Raw genomic sequence first — 21,251 nt, 5'->3', positions numbered from 1 at the left:
TGACCTGATGCTGAGATATTTCCATTCTATATGACTCACTGGGTTAAAAAAAAAAAAATTAAACTTCTTATTTATGGAAAAGCAGAATGGAAAATACCTTTTGGTTTGGCTAGAGTACCTATTTTGGCATCACTTTTTTAAATTTAGAGGTTTTTAGTTTTTTGTTTTGTTTTTTGTTTTTGGTACAAGCCTTAACTACTGTCTTATTATTGAAATTTGAAGTTCAAGGTTTTCCATTCTTCTTAATTTAAAACTACTGTTTTCTTCTGTTTCTTATTTTATCTTAAACAATCTTTCTATGACAGGATTTTCTCTTTTTAAAGCTTATGCATTAAAACAGCTATAGCAGTGGCGGTTTTAAGAAATATCTTGACCATTCCCCTTTTTAAATTGGTCTTCAAAATATGTAACACAGTATAAAAATTACAATATTTTTGCAGATTCGGTTTAGTGCGGTTAATGCTATCCCTCTTCAGTATAACTCAAGGATTCCTTCTAAAATCTTTTATTTATTCGTTGGCAACTAATAAACTATGGTGAGTTTTTTGGTAGGTAAATAGGTGGTTTGATCTGTCTTTGATTAAAATAACTACATATTACGTGCCATCTTTAGATCAGATGATCTAAATAAATATCATAAAATAATATGATGAGTGTTTATAGTTGACTGAGGGCACTTACTATAAATACAAAGTACTATGTCTTAAGTGATCTAGCCCACCAGAAAATGAAAGAGTGGAATTATACTTCCAATTATGTATTCTTATTTGGGGCATATCAATATTACATGAAACATCTGGAAAACAATTTAAATGCAACTTACCATTTAGATTGACAAATTACGTGGATACTAGATCAGTTTTTTGTTTTGTTTTTTTTTACTTTTTCATTAACTTATTCAATCTTACACACCCTCAATTTAAAAGAATAATGATTAACACCAGTAGGCAAAGCCTCCATAAATTATCTTCTCTCTTTACTTTTTATTTATTTTTTCTTTCTTTTTTGGTGGGGATGGTTGTATTTTTCTTTTCCCAGACATACACAAAAATAGACTAAGCAGACAATGAACCCATACCTTGTTTCACGAACCATCATCTTGTGGTCAGTTTCGTTTCATCTGTACCTCTATGCACTTCACTTTTCCTTTTTACCATTATTATTCTGAAGCACATCCTAGGATAGTATCATATATTTCATAAACATTTTAGCATGTATAATAAGATACTCTTATTTTAAATATAGCCCTACTACAGTCATGATAATTTTTAAAACAAGAATTGCTTAATATCCTCAAATATTCAGTGTTTGGATTTCTGATTACTTCATAAATATCAAATTTTTAAGTTTGTTTATTTAAATCAGGCTGCAAATAAGGTTCACACATCGTGATTGTCTTTAGTTTTATCTAAGTGATACAGGCACTTTAAAGATCAGTGCATTTAACTTTTAGTACAGCAGGCCCACAAAAGTTGAATTGCATTGACCAGCAGAGAGATGATGAGTTGAGTATTATCTGAGAATAGGGAAAAAAAGGCATAGATGCTTCCCTTTCCTGGAAGGTAGTGACAGTATAACAGCTTAGAATAGCCATTCCCTTACAACCCAACAGCAGGTATTATTCCTGTTGACTTTTGGGGAGTGTGTGTCACCACTGTTTCTTTTTGTAGGCCTCAAGGTAGAAGATTATGGTTAATAGAACTCATCTAAAAATATGTTTATCATCAGACAGTATTCTCGAATCCAGAATCTTCTCTGTCTTACTGCCATCAGGTAGACAAAAGAGGCAGTGTTGGTCAAGAGCAGACCTCTGGAACTACACCAGGTTTTAATTTGAGTTTCTTTCTCTGCTGACTTTTTCTAAAAATGTGTGGGCAGTATCTCTTGGGTTGTTGGAAGGATTAAATAAGATTTTGTGTGTTAAAGAAAAATGGCACATAGTAAATAATTGTTCATGATCTTACTCAGTTTTTAACCTGTGAACAGAAAACTTGTTACTGACAATATTTTTCACTTGCTTAATCAAGATTAATTTGGAGGCCAGAAATAGAAGAAAATACAGGTATTTTGGAATCAGAGAGCTACAGTGTGTCACAAAATGTTGTGTTAGAATCTTCCAGGGCCAGGGGTTTTGGGACCATGAGGGCTGTGTCCAAAATTATGATTAGTGAGAAAGTAGAGCAAAAATGAGATCACACTCAGCAATCACAGTAACTACCACTTTTTTGTAGTATTTACTTTGGAATTCTTTGCGTGATCCTAAATTCTGTAAGAAGTGCTAAGGGATATCAGAGTAGACTCCTCTTCTATGGATAAGAGACTTCTATGGACTTTCCATCTATCCTCCCTTCATTTTTTGTCCTATTCCTTCTGTTTCTTTCCCTTCTTCTTCTCTTCCTCCTTTCCCTTCCCTTCTTTTTCTTATTGTTTCTTTCCCTTACTTCTTCCTTCTCTTCCTCCTTTCCCTTCCTTTTCCCTTCCTTTTCCCTTCTCCTTTTCTTCTTCCTCCTTCCCTCCTTTCCTTCCTGTCTTCAGTTAGAGTATTTATTAAAGACATTCTGCATACAAGGACCTATGTACTCTAGCTAATCATTTCAGATACAGTGATAAATAAAATATACTTTCTCCTAAATGATGCAGTATAGTGAGGAAGACACAAACTAACAGTAATCATAGAAGACAAGGAGTTTTAAAATAAACACAAGGAGTTATGAAAATACTTAGCAGTTGGACTTAATGTCATCTACGAGACAGGAAATGAATGATTCCCTGAATAGAAATTAATCAGAAAGGTGTAGGGAATTTTCTAGATAAAATGGTACATAAGGCTCAGAAGCTAGAAGGAAAGTAGTGTTATTGAGGAAATAAAAGATGCCACTTTGACAAGAACAGAATATGAGAGAGTATAGTAAAGTAAGTGGAGGGAAGGCAGGCCAGATTATGGAAGGTTCTGTAAGCCATAACAGAGTTTGATAAGGTCTAGGATCAGGGTTTTTCTGCTGAGAGCATAGGACAGACTTTGGAGTAGGGGTACTTCATTTTTTAGTTCTTCCTTTCTGGATATATTTTCCTTTGCTTTCTTTTCCTTTCCTTTCTTCTCCTTTCATTTCTAAATATGAATTAGAAACCATATTTAGACCATGTGCCCTGTCACTGGGGTTTCAGTCAATTGATGTTAATTTGAACTTTTCATTTATAGTAACTATGAACATAGTTTTACCTAAAATAAAAAATAATAATATTTAGTTGGAGTATTGAAGATGATATACATAATTACAGGTAACCTGTAGTTACAAAAACATTTGAATTGATTCCTGGTCAAATCAGAATTAATATTTTCCATTCAGGTTACTGAATCCCTTAATGACATTAAGTCAAAGGTAGCAGCTGTTTTTACTTAACATTTACTTAATATTCCTTTGGACATAGCTTTTTATATTTCCCAAGGAACTAATTAAATTGACTTCTTGAGTAAATCACAAGATTAGTACCATATGTGAAAATTTGCACATTATAATTAATTACAAATGGTGACCTTCATCTTGAACTCATTTTTCACTGTAAGGGAAAAATCTTGCATTCGAATATCCAAGAGCTAAAAATACTTATTTTTATAGTACTTATTGAAAATAAACTGTCAAAAATTGTGTGTTTTGTATAGCTAATCCAGAACTTCAGATTCTAAGTAGAAGTAGGAGAAAATTAGGTACAAAATTTTATGAGTATAGCCTGGTAAGTAACCAGAGATAATTTTTTTTTAATCTAGTTTACAGCGAAACAAGGTCTTTCTTAACTTCCTATCCAGCTAACATTCCTGCATTTAACAAACATGTACTGAGTACAAACTGCACGATATGTTGTAGTCTCTTATCTCTTAGTCTCACCTTTAACATTTAATATAGTTCTCCCAAAATATCATTACTTGCTAACACATATCTAAATTTCTCCTTTAAAATGTTTCATGTATATTACCTACAATAGAACTTAGTTTCTTAAGAGTTACTTAAGATTAGAAATAATGTTAATTTTCCAGTCTCAAATTTAAAACTGCATTTAAAATTTTTTTAGTAAAGTTGCTTAAATAATTACCAACCTGTAGTCAGTCATGTTCCCCCATTCATTATAAGATGTATTTCTTGATAGAAAATGATAGCAAACATTTGTAATCCTTTACTGTGGTGCCAAGCATTACTTTGTAAGTACTCGACACATTGTAACTCATTTTATTGCTCACATCAAAACTGTAAAGTAGATGTAGGTTAATTATATATTACAGGCAATTATCCTGAGGCACAGAAAAATTAAATAATTTGCGTAGGTTTACAGAGCTACCAAGTGGCAGAACCAGACCAGAGAGTCTGTCTCCAGGGTCTGTGCTCTTGACTATTACACTTTGCTGGACACCAAAGTTCAGTTTGGTCTGGGTATGCATTAGAATCACCTATGGAGCCTTTTTTTTTTTTTTTTTTAAATATGGAACGCTTCACGAATTTGCGTGTCATCCTTGCGCAGGGGCCATGCTAATCTTCTCTGTATAGTTCCAATTTTAGTATATGTGCTGCCGAAGCAAGCACCCATGGAGCCTTTTAAAAACAGTGCTGTTCAACCTCAACCTAGGCCTGGACAATTAGAAAATCTGAGAGTAGGACTCTGGCATCTCATTTTTTTAGGAAAGGGTTATATAATCACAATGTTAGGCTGCCTTTGATTTGCTCTAGAAGTTTCATTTTATTCCTGCTATCATTAACCACCCCCCCCCCCCCCCGCCAAAAAAAAAGATCTCTAGACATTTTACCCAGTATAATTTTAAAATATTCATTATCTTGTACCTTTGAAATGAACTAAATTAAATGGTTTGGATGTGTTGAGTTTATTTGAATTTATTTTTTCACTGATGACTCTAAAATGAGAAACAAATAGCAACTGAAAAAATTAATATTTAAGTATGAATCATTATAAATTTAATCATAAAATTTTTATTTTGCATGCTATCATAGTGACTTTTAATTTTACTAGTATCTATTTAGTACATGGAGTATTAAAGTGTATGCATTTTCTTACATAGTGCTCAGGGAATTGTTTATTCCATGTTGATATTACAGTAAATGTGTAAGGAACTCTTCAGATGTAGAATTGACTATTTTATTTAGTTACATCTTTAAAAAAATTGTTTTAATGTTTATTTTATATTTTGAGAGAGAGAGAGCATGAGCAGGGGAGGAGGGACACAGAGAGCAGGAGACACAGAATCTGAAACAGGCTCCAGGCTCTGAGCTGTCAGCCCAGAGCACAACATGGGGCTTGACACAAACCATGAAATCATGACCTGAGCCGAAGGTGGATGCTTAACCAACTGAGCCACCCAGGCACCCCCTAAAAAAAACTTTTTTTAGAGAGTAAGAGAGAGAGAGAGAGGGAGAACAACGAGGAGGGGGGCAGAGGGAGAGACAGACAGACAGAATCTTAAGTAGGCTCCATGGTCAGCGCAGAGCCTGATGGAAGACTTGTACCGGCGACCCTGCGATCATGACCTGAGCCAAGATCAGGTGTCAGACGCTCAATTGACTGAGCCACCCAGAAGCCCTGAGAATCATATTAAAAGATCCTTTTTCTTTTTTACCTACATAGTTACCATTTTTGGGGGCTCATCATTTTTTCCTATAGATCAGAATTTCTATCTGGTATCAGCCCTTAACAGTGCAATTATTGTTGGCAAAAGATTCTAAGCTTTTATCTGAAAATGTTTGTATCACATTCATTTTCGAAAGACCTTTGGCTTTGTAGCATTGAAATCTGTGTTCTGTTGGCACTTAAAAGATGTTATTCACTGTCATTTGGCTTTACATTGCTTCTGATGAAAATTTATATCCATCTTTTGTGGTATTCTTTTTTGTATTGTCTTTTTTTCCCCCCTCTCAGTGCTTTCAGAATTTCGTGTTTATCTTTGGTTCTGAGCAATTTCATTTTCATATGCCTAGCTGTGGACTTTGTATTTATTCTGCTTGGGGTTCACTGACCTTTTTGGATCTGTAAAAGGTTTCATTTATATAAATTACAACATCCATGCTATAATTTCTTCAATTTTTTTTCCCTCACTATTACGGTTTTTATCTGGGACTCCCAATTACATATATGTGAGGTTGTTGTGCCATAGGCCACTGAGATTTTTTTTTTTTTAATCTTCATTATTTCTTTCCATTGTTCAGATTGGATCATTTCTACTAATCTGTCTTCAAGTTTGCTAACCCTTCTTTTGCCATCCCTGATCTGCTAAGCCTACCCAGGGAATTTTTCATTTCAAATACTGTATTTTTTAGTTCTAGAGTTTCCATTTCCATTTGGTTCTTTGTAACGTCCCTTCTCTGTTTAGATTCCCCTTCTTTTCTCTCATTATGATCTTCTTTTGCCCTAAGTCCTTAAATATTTATTAAAACCTATTTTTAAAAAAATTTTTTTCTTTTTTGCAAATTCCAACATCTGAGTGAATGATCTTGAGGTTGGTTTTACTGACCACTTTTTCTCTTGACTGTGACTCTCATTTTCTCATCTTATTGCTTGAATGGTAACTTTTGATTATATAATGGATGTTGTGGGTGATCTGTTGAAGAAACTGTAGGTTTTGTTATCTTCTTCTGAAACGTATTCATGTTTTTTTCTACCAAGCATTTAAATTACTGACAGATCATGTTGAGCTTGTGGAGGCTGTTTTATATATCCTTAGAGTGTTTAAATTTCCCCCTTAATCCTAGGGCAAATCCTAGCTTCCTTAGTTCTAAGACATAATTTTTTCCTTACCCTGGCCCTACTCCAGTTTTAATTTAAAATCCAAAGTGTTTACTAAGCTATCTAATTATGTAGAATTCAAACTCGAAACTCCATTTACCCTGGAGTAAAATCTAAAATCTCTTTTTAGCTCATTTAACATTCTAGCAGTTGTTTTCCTCTGGGTTGCCACAAACGGGATTTTCTCCTTCAATTTCCATTTGTTTTGGAAGCAAGGAACTCTGTTCTGGTGATTCAAGCTAATAAGAGTGCAACTTATAATATTATGTGATATAAAAATAAATAATAAAAATCATAAAAAATTTTTTTAAAGTGCAGCTTATTTCTTGAGTTTTTGCCACTTCCCCTTAATGCTGGGGGCTGTCTTCTGTGTAACATCTGTATAAATATGGATATCTTTTTTTTTTTTAACTTTATTTTGGGAAATAGAGAAAGCATAAGCTGGGGAGGGGCAGAGAGAGAGAATCCCAAGCAGGCTCCCCACTTGCAGAGCCCAACATGAGGCTCAAACCCCAAACCATGAGATCATGACCTGAGTCAAAGTTGGACACTTGACCAATTGAGCCACCCAGGCACCCCTGGATCTCTTTTTTCAAATGTCAAATTTATTCCAATATCTGCCTGTTTTTGGTTGCTCTTCATGCCTATTTTAAATAGTTGTTTTCTGTATTTTGTGCAGAGTTTATCATAGTTATGTATGGGAGGGTTAGTCCAATAGAAGTTCTTTCATCATTATCAGATTTAGAATACCAGATCTTTACTTTTTATAAAATTTACTTCAGATGATTAATATATTCCTGATTATGGCCTCATTAGTTATATTTTATCTTTATTCATAGATATGAAGAGAAGGCTACTAAAGATTTGGAACGATACAATAAGCAAATCAAGAGAGCCATTGAACAAGAGTCACAAATATCATTAAAAGATGGCAGAAAAAAGATAAAGCCCACCAGTGCATGGCATTTGGCACAGAAGCACAAATTGAAAACTTCATTATCGAATCAGCCAAAACTTGAAGACCTTTTTCAGTGCCAAATTGAAAAAAGAAAGAACCAAAATGTTAAAATAGTTCAGATCCCCTTTTCTATGGAAAACTTAAAAAAAAATTTTGAGAAACATAAATTTGACTTAGAAGAGAAGGACGAATTTTGCTTGATCCACAATCTCAAGTTTCCTGATGGGTGGCTAATTACATCCAAAACAGAGGTAATGTTATTAAATCCTTACAGAGTAGAAGAAGCCCTCCTATTTAAAAGACTTATTGAGAATCATAAACTTCCTGCAGAGCCACTGGAAAAGCCCATTATATTAACAGAGAGGTATGGTGAAATAATATAATTCTTTTTTTTTAACTCTCAAAACATTTATCAATCCATACTAGATTAGAAATTGAAAGTACCAAGTTGGAAGTGTTTCTAGTAGGGAAAAGTTTCCTAGTAGGGAAAAGATTTATTTAAAGAAATCTTTTTAAAATTTGATTTTCTAATCTTTAATGGAATTGTTTTTAAATTACTAATTTTAGAGTATGCTAGATAGTTTACTTCTGCAATTAATAAATAACCTCAATTCTTCTGTACACAATGACTTTCCTAAGGGTAATTTTGAAGTTAGGTTGCCATGACTCTCTTTCATTGTACACTCTTCTAACATTTTAAACATATACCAAAATTGAATTATACAATGAATGCCTTGATGAACAATTATCAAGATTTTCCCATATTTGTCTACTTATCCTTTCAAATATATATGTATGCTGTGTGTATATGTATGTATGTTGTGTGTGTGTGTACATACATATTTTCTTTCCTAAGTATTTTTTAGACAGTTCCCACCCAAACATCTTTCAGTATCTTTCTCTTAAAAATGACTTACCTAAAGGGCTTTGGAAAGAGACAAGGGATGATCAGCTGCTTTCTTTGGCCTCTGCAAAGACATGATAACTGGCTGGAATGGTCATGCTTTGTTATGTACTGCTCAAAACAGTACATAACAGGTATCCAGCATCGAGAGGAGACCAATACCCCTGTTCAGGATCCAGTCTCCCTTCTCTACTTACACTTTCTCCTTCCCCTTCTTAGCTGTATGCATGGCTGCCCAGTCAGAGAATATGTTTCCAAACTCTGTCTCTTTGAGCCCAGGTAATTGAACTGGACCATTGTTCCGTGTTAATGTCTTACAGACAAAGCCAAAAAAATATAAAAATGACTTACCTAACTACAGTTCCTATCTTTCACAATATTAATTCCTTGAAAGTGTTCTTCATGGTCTCAAAATGTCTTTTTTTATAGTTTTTTTTTTTTTTAATTTTTTTTAATGCTTATTTATTTTGAGAGAGAAAGACAGTGTGAGTGGGGGAGGGGCAGAGAGAGAAGGAAACAGAATCTGAAGCAGGCTCCAGGCTCCAAGCATAGAGCCCAACACAGGGCTCCAACTCACTAACTGCAAGATCGTGCCCTGAGCCAAAGTCAGACACCCAACTGACTGAGCCACCCAAACACCCCTCTTTTTTATAGTTTTTAATTTATCAAGTTTAATTTTTATCTAAACAAGGTCCAGCCATCACATTTTGTTATGTCTCTTAAATCTCTTCTAAATATCACACCATTAACTTATTGTTGATAACAGTCATTTGTTCATTAGAATATCCTGTTATCTCAGTTTGACCCTTTGCTTCTTAAGGTGGTGTTTAACTTGTTTCTCCCTCTCCCATATTTAAACAGAAGACAGCTCGAGAGGATTGAATAGATTTAAATTATCCTTTTTAGTATCACAGTTCAATAGGTTGTGCTATGTTCTTTGTATTTCATCACATCAAAAGGCACTTATCACTGGGTTCAGCCATTGACAGCCTACTCTTATACCTTAAAATTCCCTATCAACCTTTCCATTTAATGGATTCATCCATTGATGATTGTTTCCTGAACTGATTTTATTATACTTTGCAAAATGGGGTATTTCCCTTTTATCCTACATGAGCAAAGTATTTTCTGTAAAAGAGACTAATAACTATTAACATTTGCCTTTTTTATATTTAATACTTCTTTTTTAGTCTGACACAGGAGAGAATCTTATGTATGATAAAGGAGATTAAAAACCTGAAATTAGAAAGATATTGAGGATTTGTTCTCTAGGACACATCACTAGGTAATTGTTTCAGAACTCCCAAGAATAAATTACAACAAAATCTTTTATACAATATATTAAAACGCTTGTGTTAAAAACCCTGCCACCAGAATAAAAAATAGGGCCAGGACACAGGAAAACATTTGTCCCAAGGCTACCTTTTTAATTAAGGCAATGGTAATCACATTCACTAAAATCCAGCATAGTATTCTTTCGTAGTAGAATCCTTTTGTAGTATTCTTTTAAGATTGGCTTAGGAAACTGTTGAAGAATTAGAAAAAGAATTAATACAGATTTGGGGTATATTAAACAGTTCAGAAATCTGATCGTACTTTCTCTTTTCTCCCCTTAAAAAGAGCTAGAGTGTATCTGAAATTTTAAACTTGATTGCTTTTCTTTTTTTTTTTTCTTTTTTTCAACATTTTTTATTTATTTTTGGGACAGAGAGAGACAGAGCATGAACGGGGGAGGGGCAGAGAGAGAGGGAGACACAGAATCGGAAACAGGCTCCAGGCTCCGAGCCATCAGCCCAGAGCCTGACGCGGGGCTCGAACTCACGGACCGCGAGATCGTGACCTGGCTGAAGTCGGACGCTTAACCGACTGCGCCACCCAGGCGCCCCTTGATTGCTTTTCTAAATGGTATTTGTGAACTTTCATTTAAAGTTCAAAATTCATTTTGTGTGCTTGTACAAATTATATGTTTTAAAAAATATTTTCCTGTTACATTCTGTTTTTCAAAACCAAATACATTAAAAATTATTTTTGGAGGCCCATACTACCCTGAAAAAAAATCTTTCTTATTTGAACATGAACTGCAACAAAGCTGAATTCAAAATTGTTTTCACCCTTCTTATCAAATGTGACATCCCCACCACAATGAATGTAGGTTTTTCATAACTGTGTCAAAGACAGGGTAGTTATGGGCTGGGCTTAGTTTTCTCACTATGGTTCTTTTTTTTTTTTTTTTTTTTTTATGTTTATTTTTTGAGAGCGAGAGAGAGAGAGCCAGAGCTCGAGCAGGGGAGGGGCAGAGAGAGAGGGAGACACAGAATCCAAAGCAGGCTCCAGGCTCTGAGCTGTCAGCACAGAGCCTAACACGGGGCTCAGACCCAGGAGCTGTGAGATCATGACCTGAGCCGAAGTCAGCTGCTCAACCGACTGAGCCACCCAGGCACCCCTCTCACTATGGTTGTAATGCAGGAATGGAGTAATTTAGATTTCTATAAATAAAATATAAGAGCTCAATAATAGCAATAACAATGGCTAATGTTTGTTGAGGACTTACAAGAGCTTTACTAAACCCTTTGATTTTCACAACAACCTTATGATACAATAATATAGCTATGGCATTATTTATAAAGTTTTCAATTATATGATTTGAGAGAGCACAGTTTTTGATTTCACATTTAGTTTGTCATGTTCTGAAAGATAGAAACTGTCTTTTATGACTAGTCTTCCTCCTTTCTGTTCACTGTATACAGTAGGTCTTCTAAAGATACAGAAATGTAAAAAAATAAAGTTTCTTACAGGGTTAGGGGTTAGTTATATCTTTGTATTTTGGTTACTGATGATTTTTAGAGGGCCCTTGGGTTAACTTTTTCCCATAAATCCTCTTATTTAATTTTACATATTTAATAAGTTAAAAGACCATTAATTTCTTTTTCAGTCTTTTTAATGGATCTCATTACTTAGAGATTTTATGTAAAATGACCACAGATGATCAGAGACACAGTGGATCAACTTACCTGTCTGATCCTCGTCTTACAGCAAATGGTTTCAAGATAAAATTAATACCAGGTATGATAATGTGAGTTAATATTTCCTGACTTGGAAATAAGTCTTGTTCCAGAAGTTACATTTGAGTTTCATAATGTACATATCATGGTATATTTTTATTTCATGAAAAGTACAGCATCAGCTATGTATGTAAAAAGTCATATTTCAAAAAGGTCACTTCTGTTGGAAACAAGCACCCTTGGCATCTCTTTCAGTATATTACCTGGCATTTGTGTTTTCATAACTAATCGAGTAGTTTCATTGTAATGTTTGACCTCTTTTGTCACAAAATGCAAACTGCCTACTTTGTTTAAATTATTTAACACTCCTTTAGATGGGAAAGATATACATAGTATATTGGAAAGGTCTAACAAAAGTGGACCTTACAAAAGTGTAATGTTTGACCTCTTTTGTCACAAAATGCAAACTGCCTACTTTGTTTAAATTATTTAATACTCCTTTAGATGGGAAAGATATACATAGTATATTGGAAAGGTCTAACAAAAGTGGACCTCTCTTACCTTTTTAAAAGGATTTTTACTTGTTTTGCCAGTTGGGTTTGTAACATCAGCAATCTTACTATTTGGAGAGTGAGTGATTTGATTCCATTGCTTTGCTAAAAAGACTGTGATAAAACTATTTACTTTGTATGGCAATTCACTGGGTGGAGAGAAAAGTAAATCCTTCTGGCTAGGAGACTTCAGTTTTCCTGGTTGGCCCTTTCTCTCTTCTTTCATAGCTTCCATATTTAACTCTTTTCTGCCCTAACTTCCTATGTTGGTCTTGTCCTACTACTTTCCCTTCATCTGGTATCAGAGGTGCTGCGTAGAGTCATCCCACTGTCCCCTCTCCTGTTTGTCCCTAAAGCTGTCATGACCAAGGTGTAGAAAAATAAAGTTCAACCAAAACAGTGTTGAAAATTTTTACAGGAATGTTTTACTGTGACATAAAAAGAAAATAAGTAAAAACAATGTACAAAACTATGAAATTAGATATATACAGAAAATGTTTTGGTGCAACAAACTTTAACTTCATTGACTTTTGCAGTTTTAGGAACACCTACCGTGAAATTTCTTACCTTCTACCTCAGTCTGGATATTTAGATTTGGAGTGAAAAGCTAGTCCAAATCTCAACTCTGCCATTTAAAGGGTTTTCTTGGGAAAGTCATTTGGCCTCAATATTTTCTCATTATAACAACTAATAATTATTGAATAATTATAATGTACAGGGCACGATTCTAAATATAAATGTATTAATTTAATCTTCCTAATAGCCCTATGAAGTATGTTCTATTGCTGTCTCCATTTTATAGATGGAAAAATCAAGGCACAACGAAGTTTGCTTAAGGATACACAGTTAGTGGTAGAACAAGGATTTAAACCCAAGCATCTTTATAGGCTACCTTTTAACTAATTTATTATATTGCTTCTTTTAAAGTGGAGATATTGGGGCGCCTGGGTGGCTCAGTCGGTTAAGCATCCGACTTCAGCTCAGGTCACAATCTCGCGGTCCGCGAGTTCAAGCCCCGTGTCCGGCCCTGGGCTGATGGCTCAGAGCCTGGAGCCTGCTTCCGATTCTGTGTCTCCCTCTCTCTCTGCCCCTCCCCCGTTCATGCTCTGTCTCTCTCTGTCTCAAGAATGAATAAAAATGTTAAAAAAATAAATAAATAAAGTGGAGATATTTACTTTATAAAGTAGTTAGCACTTAACTAGGTACTTACAGAAATCAATACGCATAGTATTTGACAGTGGCAGGTGTTTGAATATTCTCTTTTCTTCCCATCTTCCAGTACCCCTTTCTGAAAGGACTTGTCCTCATTTCTTTTAGTCATAGAAATCTTTCTTCCTTGGGACCCCTAACATCTTTTTAATTTATTTGAAGTGTGAAGCTAGGGGTGTGTGTATGTATATATGTAGTTAAATATTTTTTTCTTAATCTATTTTTCTGATTAACAATGTGGTATTGCTGGCAGGTGCCATTTTTTTTTTTTTTTCATGAAAGATGTTATCACAGCAATTTTTTTTTTTTTTTTTTTTGCATTTCTCATCCCTGAATGCAGCCAAATCAACACCAAACACCAAGCCATCTTGCACACCTATAAAACTGATTTGAGGATTAACACAGCAATCTGCACAACTTGAACCACAGAATTCCGCAGGTTCACAGCAATTTTTTTTTAAGTTAGGATAGCTAACTTTTTATTTTTTTATTTTTGAGTTACCCAGTAAGTTTCTATCTGACAGATGCTTTCAGCTCTTAGCTTTGTGGAAGTGTTTTTTAAGGCCTTTGGAATACCAGGTACCTTGCATGGCACCAGAGATAAAAATGAATAAGACTTATCTGCAAACTGACTTGATTTGATTAGAATTAACTTTACTTAGATTGTCATCAGCATTATTTATCTTACCAATAACAAACACATCAGATTAAAAACTCTCATGTTCTTTTCTTTTTTAAGCCCTTTTTTTCCCTTCATTAATTTTTATGTCATGTTTTCCTAAAGACCACTTTTTTTTTAGAGTTTGTTGTCTTAGACTAACTTTGGATAAACAGTTTGCCAGTTGTCAGAAAACATTGTTGAATAAAGACATTTAAAAAAGAGGAAGAATAATACATCTGGCTTTGAGGGAAGGTTCTGAATGTGATCCTAAGAATTTTGCTTGTTAATGGGAATAGCGTTTTGTTTTACATCAACAAGAATTCCTTATTTTAGGAGGTGGAAACGTCGGGGCACCTGGGTGGCTCAGTCGGTTAAGCATCCATCTGACTCTTGATTTCAGCTCAGGTTATGATCTCACAACTCGTGGGTTTGAGTCCCAAGATGGGCTAAGTTTCCTATATCTGAATGTTTCAAATCTAGAAATTAAAATATTGCTTAATTTCCTCATCTGTTGCCAAATACTTTATTCACATCCACAAGTAATTGTGTGAAATGTGTATTATTTTCCAGGGCAAATGTAGTAAGTATTAGACTTTTCAGTCTAATCATAGCATAAAAAGTACAGAATCAGCATAGTGAAGTCTCTTAGCTGATGTTTTTGTAATTTACTTATCTGTATATATGTGTAAAAATATGTGAACTAGAATATTCTGCTTCTTCCTCTTTGCCTACCTAAACCCTGTATCAAGTCCCATTTAAATTCCCCTTTTACTTCCCTTCATTCAACTCTTGTGTTTTATCCCTTAATGTTTAATTATAGATATTCTTCTGTTACTCTATAGTTGTTTCCAAGGAGGAACATAGGATGCCTCCTCTATTATACCACCACTGCATCTTATCCAGGTCAAGGAACTGATCTGTAATTGGAAACAGATTGGGTATAGGATCACTGACATCTCAGGATCTGAAACTCTTCAAGTTACATCACTCCTTTTTTTTTTCATCTATTGATAGCTACCACTTATCCAACATTGGACTGTCTCATTTTCTTTACTTCTAGCTAACCATGGTATGAAATTCAATATTAACAGTGTTACACAGAGCCAAAGAAGACAATCTCTGCTATTTTGCAGCATTTTAAAATGCATTCTAAAGCCAAATTTGATCCTTTGGAATTTATATTGTTATGGGTATTTTACCCCATTATATATCCAATCTAGTTTTTAGTTTTATTTTAATCACTAAATTAAAGTAGTTTAATAAATAATGTCAGCTTTAAATATTGTTTCACTAAAATATTTTAAAACATTTAAAACATTAGTATTTCATTTTCTCAAGTTAGTGATATATTAATAAGTTAGTATAGTGGTAATCATTTGTAATATATAAGTGTATCAAGTCAATACTTTGTAAACCATAAATTTGTAGAGTGTTTATCAATTATATCTCAATAAAGTTGGAAAAAATAAATTACTATGAATATTTTTATAATTAAGTTAAAATAGTCACAGAGATAATTCAGGCCTTTAAGCTAGATATTAACCTAATAGAATAGAATTTGAACAGCAACAGTTGTTAAAACACTTAAATCAATTTTATTTTAATAAATATCATGGGACTCCATTTTCTCTCCAAAGTAGGAAGTGTTCTACACAAATGGAGAGAACAGAAGTGCAATAACAGAGATACAAAGCACATGTGGTGTCTATGAGCACTTATGACTTAATGTGAAATCCTATGGGAAATTATCATTTGTTCTCCAACTAAGGAACAAAACTTTGTCCTGACTATATTAAATTCTAAGGAAGGTTTCACTAAATGTTTTCACAGTGATTTTGTTTTTAATAGGCATTTTCTGGAATATAATTCAAACAAAACTAACTATATCTACATGTGGTTTTATTTATTTTTCTTTTAGGTGTTTCCATTGCTGAAGACTACTTGGAAATAGAAGAAATGGCTAATTGTCTCCCATTCTATGGAGTGATGGACTTAAAAGAAATTCTTAATGCCATATTAAACAAAAATGCAAAGGAAGTTTATGAATGTAGACCTCGTAAAGTGATAAGTTATTTGGAGGTATGCATTATTAGATTATGTAGGTTGTTTAGGTTTTAAGATACTTAACTGTTTATCAATAAAATAGTAAACATTCAAAATAGTAAAGTTTCTATTAGGTTTATTATATGTTTGCAAGAAGAAATACTACCAAAAAAAGAAAACTTCATTAAAAGTTTGACATCATAAACTGGTTGTAGTAAACTCTATCATGGATCCTTACCATAACATTATTTCCTGAGTACATATTGAGGAAGAGCCCTATGAATGACACCCTTTATAGTGATGGTTTTTCTGAGGTTTTTTGTTTGTTTGTTTTTGTTTTTTGTTTGGAGTAGTTTTTCTGATTTTTAAGAAAGGATTCAAAATTTCTCCACTTTTACACCAAATACCTGTCTATAAAGGATTTTAAGCCCTGATCTCTTCAAAAGCAAAAAGGGAGAGTAAGTGAAAGATGTAGATTATTGAATAAATGGAAATTTTAGTTTTTTAGGAATATTTACCACAAATAAGAAATAAAACAGTGGGTTAAAAAATGAATTCTAAAGTAATAGAGGATGGAAGAAGCTTATAAGGTTTTAAATGTTCAAGTATATGATAGTAGTGGGAAAACAATAGTGATTGTCTGTGTTTGAAGTTCTATCCCTTAAGTTTGGTATTTTAAAAACAAACCTGAATGTAAATAAAATCTGTTTTCTCCCTTTTAAAAAAAATGGGCCATTTTTGGTTAGACTTTTACCATGGTGTGTGCCCATTGCATTCTGAGGGTCAGACTTTTGGAAAGTCCACTTTTTACCCTTTCTGAAGATTTTATTCAATAGTATTCAGTGAGTCCTTCAAGAGCTTTGCCTTGTGGAACTTCCTAGCCTATTGTGGGAGCAATTTAACACGGATAGTTTCTTTTTTTTTTTTTTTTTTTTTTTTTTTTTATTTATTTTTGGGACAGAGAGAGACAGAGCATGAACGGGGGAGGGGCAGAGAGAGAGGGAGACACAGAATTGGAAGCAGGCTCCAGGCTCTGAACCATCAACCCAGAGCCCGACGCGGGGCTCGAACTCACAGACCGCGAGATCGTGACCTGGCTGAAGTCGGACGCTCAACCGACTGCGCCACCCAGGCGCCCCATAACACGGATAGTTTCTAATGGCTTCAAAGGAATCTTTTCTTACGAAAGAGGTAGTATAAACTTAAACGAAGGTTGAAGGAGTTGAGGGGCATGTTTTGGGTATTGAAGAACCATGTGGAAAGAAATACGATTTCAAAAATAACAAAAATGGTTGGATATTTAGATATAAATATTTTTACTAATATTATACTTCTCATTACATTGAGGCAATTGTGGATTGATTGTTAAGGAAGAGAGCCTGGGAAAAAAAGAACTTCCATAAGATCTACAGGCATATTAACATTTAAGGTCAAGCTGAATAAGATGAATCAGAAATAAAAGATAGGAGAATAAAAGAAAAACCAAACAGAGGTACATATAAAAGTTAAGGAACGAAAGAAATTTAAAAATGAGTAATTAGTATCATATTCTCTATAGGGTAATAGTTGCTAGAAGACCATCAGGTATGGCTGCTAGATAGCAGTAATAATAGAAAAATAGTCAGGAGAAGACTTGCCAATGGCCGAACAGTGGAGCAGTGGTGAAAAAGTGTAGGCTGCAAGTCACATGGTGTTAAAAAAAGAGAGATTAGCTTGTCTGTGTTTCTGTGTTGTTGATGGGAAAGACTGACATAAAAGATTAGAGAGCGGATGTTCCAAAAGAGGCAGGAAGGAAGATGGGATAAAAGATATAAGCTTTAGAAAGGAGAAACTGTTCTCTTAAGAGCAGAAGAGAGGGAAAATAAAAGTAAAAATATTTTGAGGTAAACTTGAGAGAAGTGATGTATGTGATCCATGTGGGAAAGGAGTAGGAAAAGTTATCTGCTGAGAGTGAAGAGGCTGGGGAGGCATTGGGGATTTGATTGTAGTAGAGAATATCTGAAAATAAGAGTTGTAGGTACTGTAAGAGAAGGTTGATTAGAGAAGAATAAGATGTCCAAATGGCATTGAGGACTCATAAGAGTTAACACTGGTATTGGATCCAGCCAGGACAATTTGGAAATTTTCTAACAGTGCTTGGTACAATTTATCCAGCTGTAGCAATTAGCAAGATGAATATGTAGAACAAGGGGGTGAGTGAGCAAATTTGAACCCATAGTGTATATACAAGAAACTGTGTTATGTCCTAGAGGAATAAATATGGTTCCTAGAGGAACCTAAAGATGAATTAGGTTCTAGTAGGAATCAAAAATGAATGCAGGAAGCTGGAGATAATATCCTTAATGTCTCACTAACTATTCAGGACCTTAAGTAGGGAAAGATAAGAAAGGTGCTGGTGAGGCAGAAAATTAAGGAGGGATTGAGGAGATTACAGGTCAAATTAAAGAAAAGAATAGGTTTAGTTAGAAAGGAATAGGATGGTTGGAAAGATAAAGGGAAGAGGGTGTGTGGTTGCAGAGAATAATATTAGGCTCACCTTCTTTGAAAAAAAAATTTTAATGTTTATTTTTGAGAGAGAGAGAAAGAGTGTGAGATGAGGAGGGGCAGAGAGAAGAGGGAGACACAGAATCCAAAGCAGGCTCCACGCTCCAAACTGCCAGCCAGACTCAGGGCTCAAACCCATGAGCCTTAAGATCATGACCTGAGCTGAAGTTGGACGCTTAATCAACTGAGCTACCCAGGTACCCTTAGGCTCAAGTTCTTTGAAGTACAAGAATTTTTTTTAAATAAATCTTAAAAGAAGCTAGCTTTGCTAATACTATTTACCCCTAAACGCTCAGTTTTACCTATCTCAGAAAACAGCATCACCATACTGAAAATGCAAACATTATCCTTGGGTCTATATCCATCATAACTAGTCCACCAGCAAGTCTTGACTCTACCTCCTGCTCGTGTCAGGAGTCTTTAAACCTCCTTCCATCTCCACTGCTATCACCTTTGTCAAAGACTCACCAGGACTGTAGTAATTGCCTGCAAGACTGCTTCTCTTCTTGACCTGCCTCAAACCATACTTCACAGAACAGCAAAACTGATTGTTTTAAAATGTGAAGCAAATATTAGGCTCTTGCTTTAAAACCCCCTGGTTATTTCCCTGTGCATTCATCCTGTCCTAAAGGGTGTTCTGGCCCCTACTTAACTCCCTTTCTTGTTTCCCTTTTCTACTTAGTAACTATGCTACACCCACAGTGACCATTCAGTTCTTTCTGTTACTTCTGCCTGAAATGCTTTTCTTACCCCATGATCTTTGCATTATTTCTTATTTAAATTGAAACTTAAATGTCACCTTGAAGAAGCTTTCCCTAACCACACAATCACTCTCTATCTTGTTGCCCAGTTTAATTTTGCACACTATTACTTACTGAAATTTTGTCTTTTTATGTTTTGTTTCTCTGCACTAGAATAGAATATAAATTTCACAAGAACAAGGATGTTGTTTGTCTTATTCTTCTCTATGTGTAGAACCTACAATAATGACTAACATAATTTGTGCTTCATATGTAAATGAGTAATAAAAAGAATATAATCAATTTTCTGCCTTCTCTCTTGCCAGAAATAACAGGTTTTCTGCTTCAGGGTGTATCATGGTAAAATGTATGGCTTTGTCTTCACAGGGAGAAGCAGTGCGTCTATCTAGACAGTTGCCGATGTACTTGTCAAAAGAGGACATCCAAGACATTATGTACAGAATGAAGCACGAATTTGGAAATGAAATTAAAGGGTGTGTTCATGGTCGCCCATTTTTTCATCATTTAATCCATATTCCAGAAGCTACCTAATTAAATATGTTTAAGAAATTTGTTCCTATTAAAATTGATAATAAAACGAGTCAGTTTTAAACCATCTTTGTATTATGTATTAAATGGTTATTTTATAAGTGAGGATTTACTGACTTGCATATTGAAAAAGGATTCAAAAACTGGAAAACTTAAATAAACTAACATTGACTGTTCATTTTATTCTGAAGAACCAGCTGTCATAATAATTATTGGTTGTAAACCCCGAACTCCAAATACCTAGTATTCTTGGGTGGTTGATTTACTAAGGGCTGTGGACTAAATCATGTCCCTAAAATTTATATGTTGAAGTCCTAACCCCTAGTGTGATGGTATTTGGAAATAGGGTCTTTTAGGAGGTAATTAGGTTTAGATGAAGTCATAAGAGTAAGGGCCCTCATGGTAGGATTAGTGCCCTTATAAGAAGAGACACCAGAGCTTTTGCTCACCCTCTCCTTTTCTCCTACCAACCCCCATGTGAAGATACAGTGAGAAGGTGGCCCTTCATGATCCAGTAATAGAGATCTCACCACAAACCATGCTGACACCTTGATCTTGGACTTCTAGCCTCTAGAACTGTGAGAAAATAAATGTTGTGCTTTTAAGCCACCAGTCTGTGGTATTTTGTTATGGCAGCCTGAGTGGACTTTTACACTGGGTCGGTCCCATGCAGAGAGAAATGACACAGACAGAGCTGGCATATCTGACAAGTTATCAGTGTTTAAAGTATGATGGGGAGACAGGGAGTGGGAGAAAGTGAGAAAATGAAGTTTAGAGGAAAAGAAGTTTAGCTTTCAAAATCCTGCCATTTACCTCTATTTTGGGGTAACAGTTTAGAAATTGCTGTCTCTTAAATGGAAATTATTGGGTTTGGGGGTCAACATTTGTCAGAGAACATGGGAAGATCCAGAGATTTAACAAAATTTAGGTTAATGTTATTCATTGTGTTTGTGTCCTTTCAAAAACTAGATCCCCCAGTGCACCAAAACACTTAATTTGCAAAAAGTTCGTTTTATAAAGTAAAATGTTCTATACTGGATACATTATCTCCGTATTCCATATCATCTCAAGTTTAAATTTTTTTTTTTAATTTTTAAAAAAATTTTTTTAACGTTTATTTATTTTTTTTAGACAGAGACAGAGCATGAATGGGGTGGGTCAGCGAGAGAGGGAGACACAGAATCCGAAACAGGCTCCAGGCTCCCAGCTGTCGGCACAGAGCCCAACGTGGGCCTCGAACTCACAGACCATGAGATAATGACCTGAGCCAAAGTCGGACACTCAACCGACTGAGCCACCCAGGTGCC

At 34.7% G+C, this 21,251-nt stretch overlaps 1 protein-coding gene and 1 non-coding gene across 8 annotated transcripts in view; one reads left to right on the top strand and one right to left on the bottom strand.

Moving 5' to 3' along the window:
- PMS1 (PMS1 homolog 1, mismatch repair system component) overlaps positions 1–20,011 on the top strand; it is a 95,350-nt gene extending 75,339 nt beyond the window's left edge. For 6 of the 7 annotated variants that reach the window (XM_019462016.2, XM_019461998.2, XM_019462032.2 and 3 more), the window contains 4 exons: positions 7,623–8,105; positions 11,578–11,708; positions 15,987–16,147; positions 19,783–20,011. In XM_019462016.2, the coding sequence (XP_019317561.1) occupies positions 7,623–8,105; positions 11,578–11,708; positions 15,987–16,147; positions 19,783–19,947 (940 nt within the window). In that variant the 3' untranslated portion in view covers positions 19,948–20,011. The remainder of the gene's footprint in view (positions 1–7,622; positions 8,106–11,577; positions 11,709–15,986; positions 16,148–19,782) is intronic. The other variant, XM_019462040.2, reaches the window with a different exon arrangement.
- Positions 4,468–4,574, bottom strand: LOC128772837 (U6 spliceosomal RNA). Its single transcript, XR_008416962.1, has one exon. It is a non-coding gene; the product is annotated as a U6 spliceosomal RNA (small nuclear RNA).
- Positions 20,012–21,251: the final 1,240 nt, after the last annotated feature.

The sequence above is a fragment of the Panthera pardus genome, unplaced genomic scaffold (genome assembly GCF_024362965.1).
Source record: "Panthera pardus isolate Hobbes unplaced genomic scaffold, ASM2436296v1 HiC_scaffold_10, whole genome shotgun sequence".
In the NCBI taxonomy this organism is placed as follows: Eukaryota; Metazoa; Chordata; class Mammalia; order Carnivora; family Felidae; genus Panthera; species Panthera pardus.
This window is presented reverse-complemented; position numbering and strand designations above follow the sequence as displayed.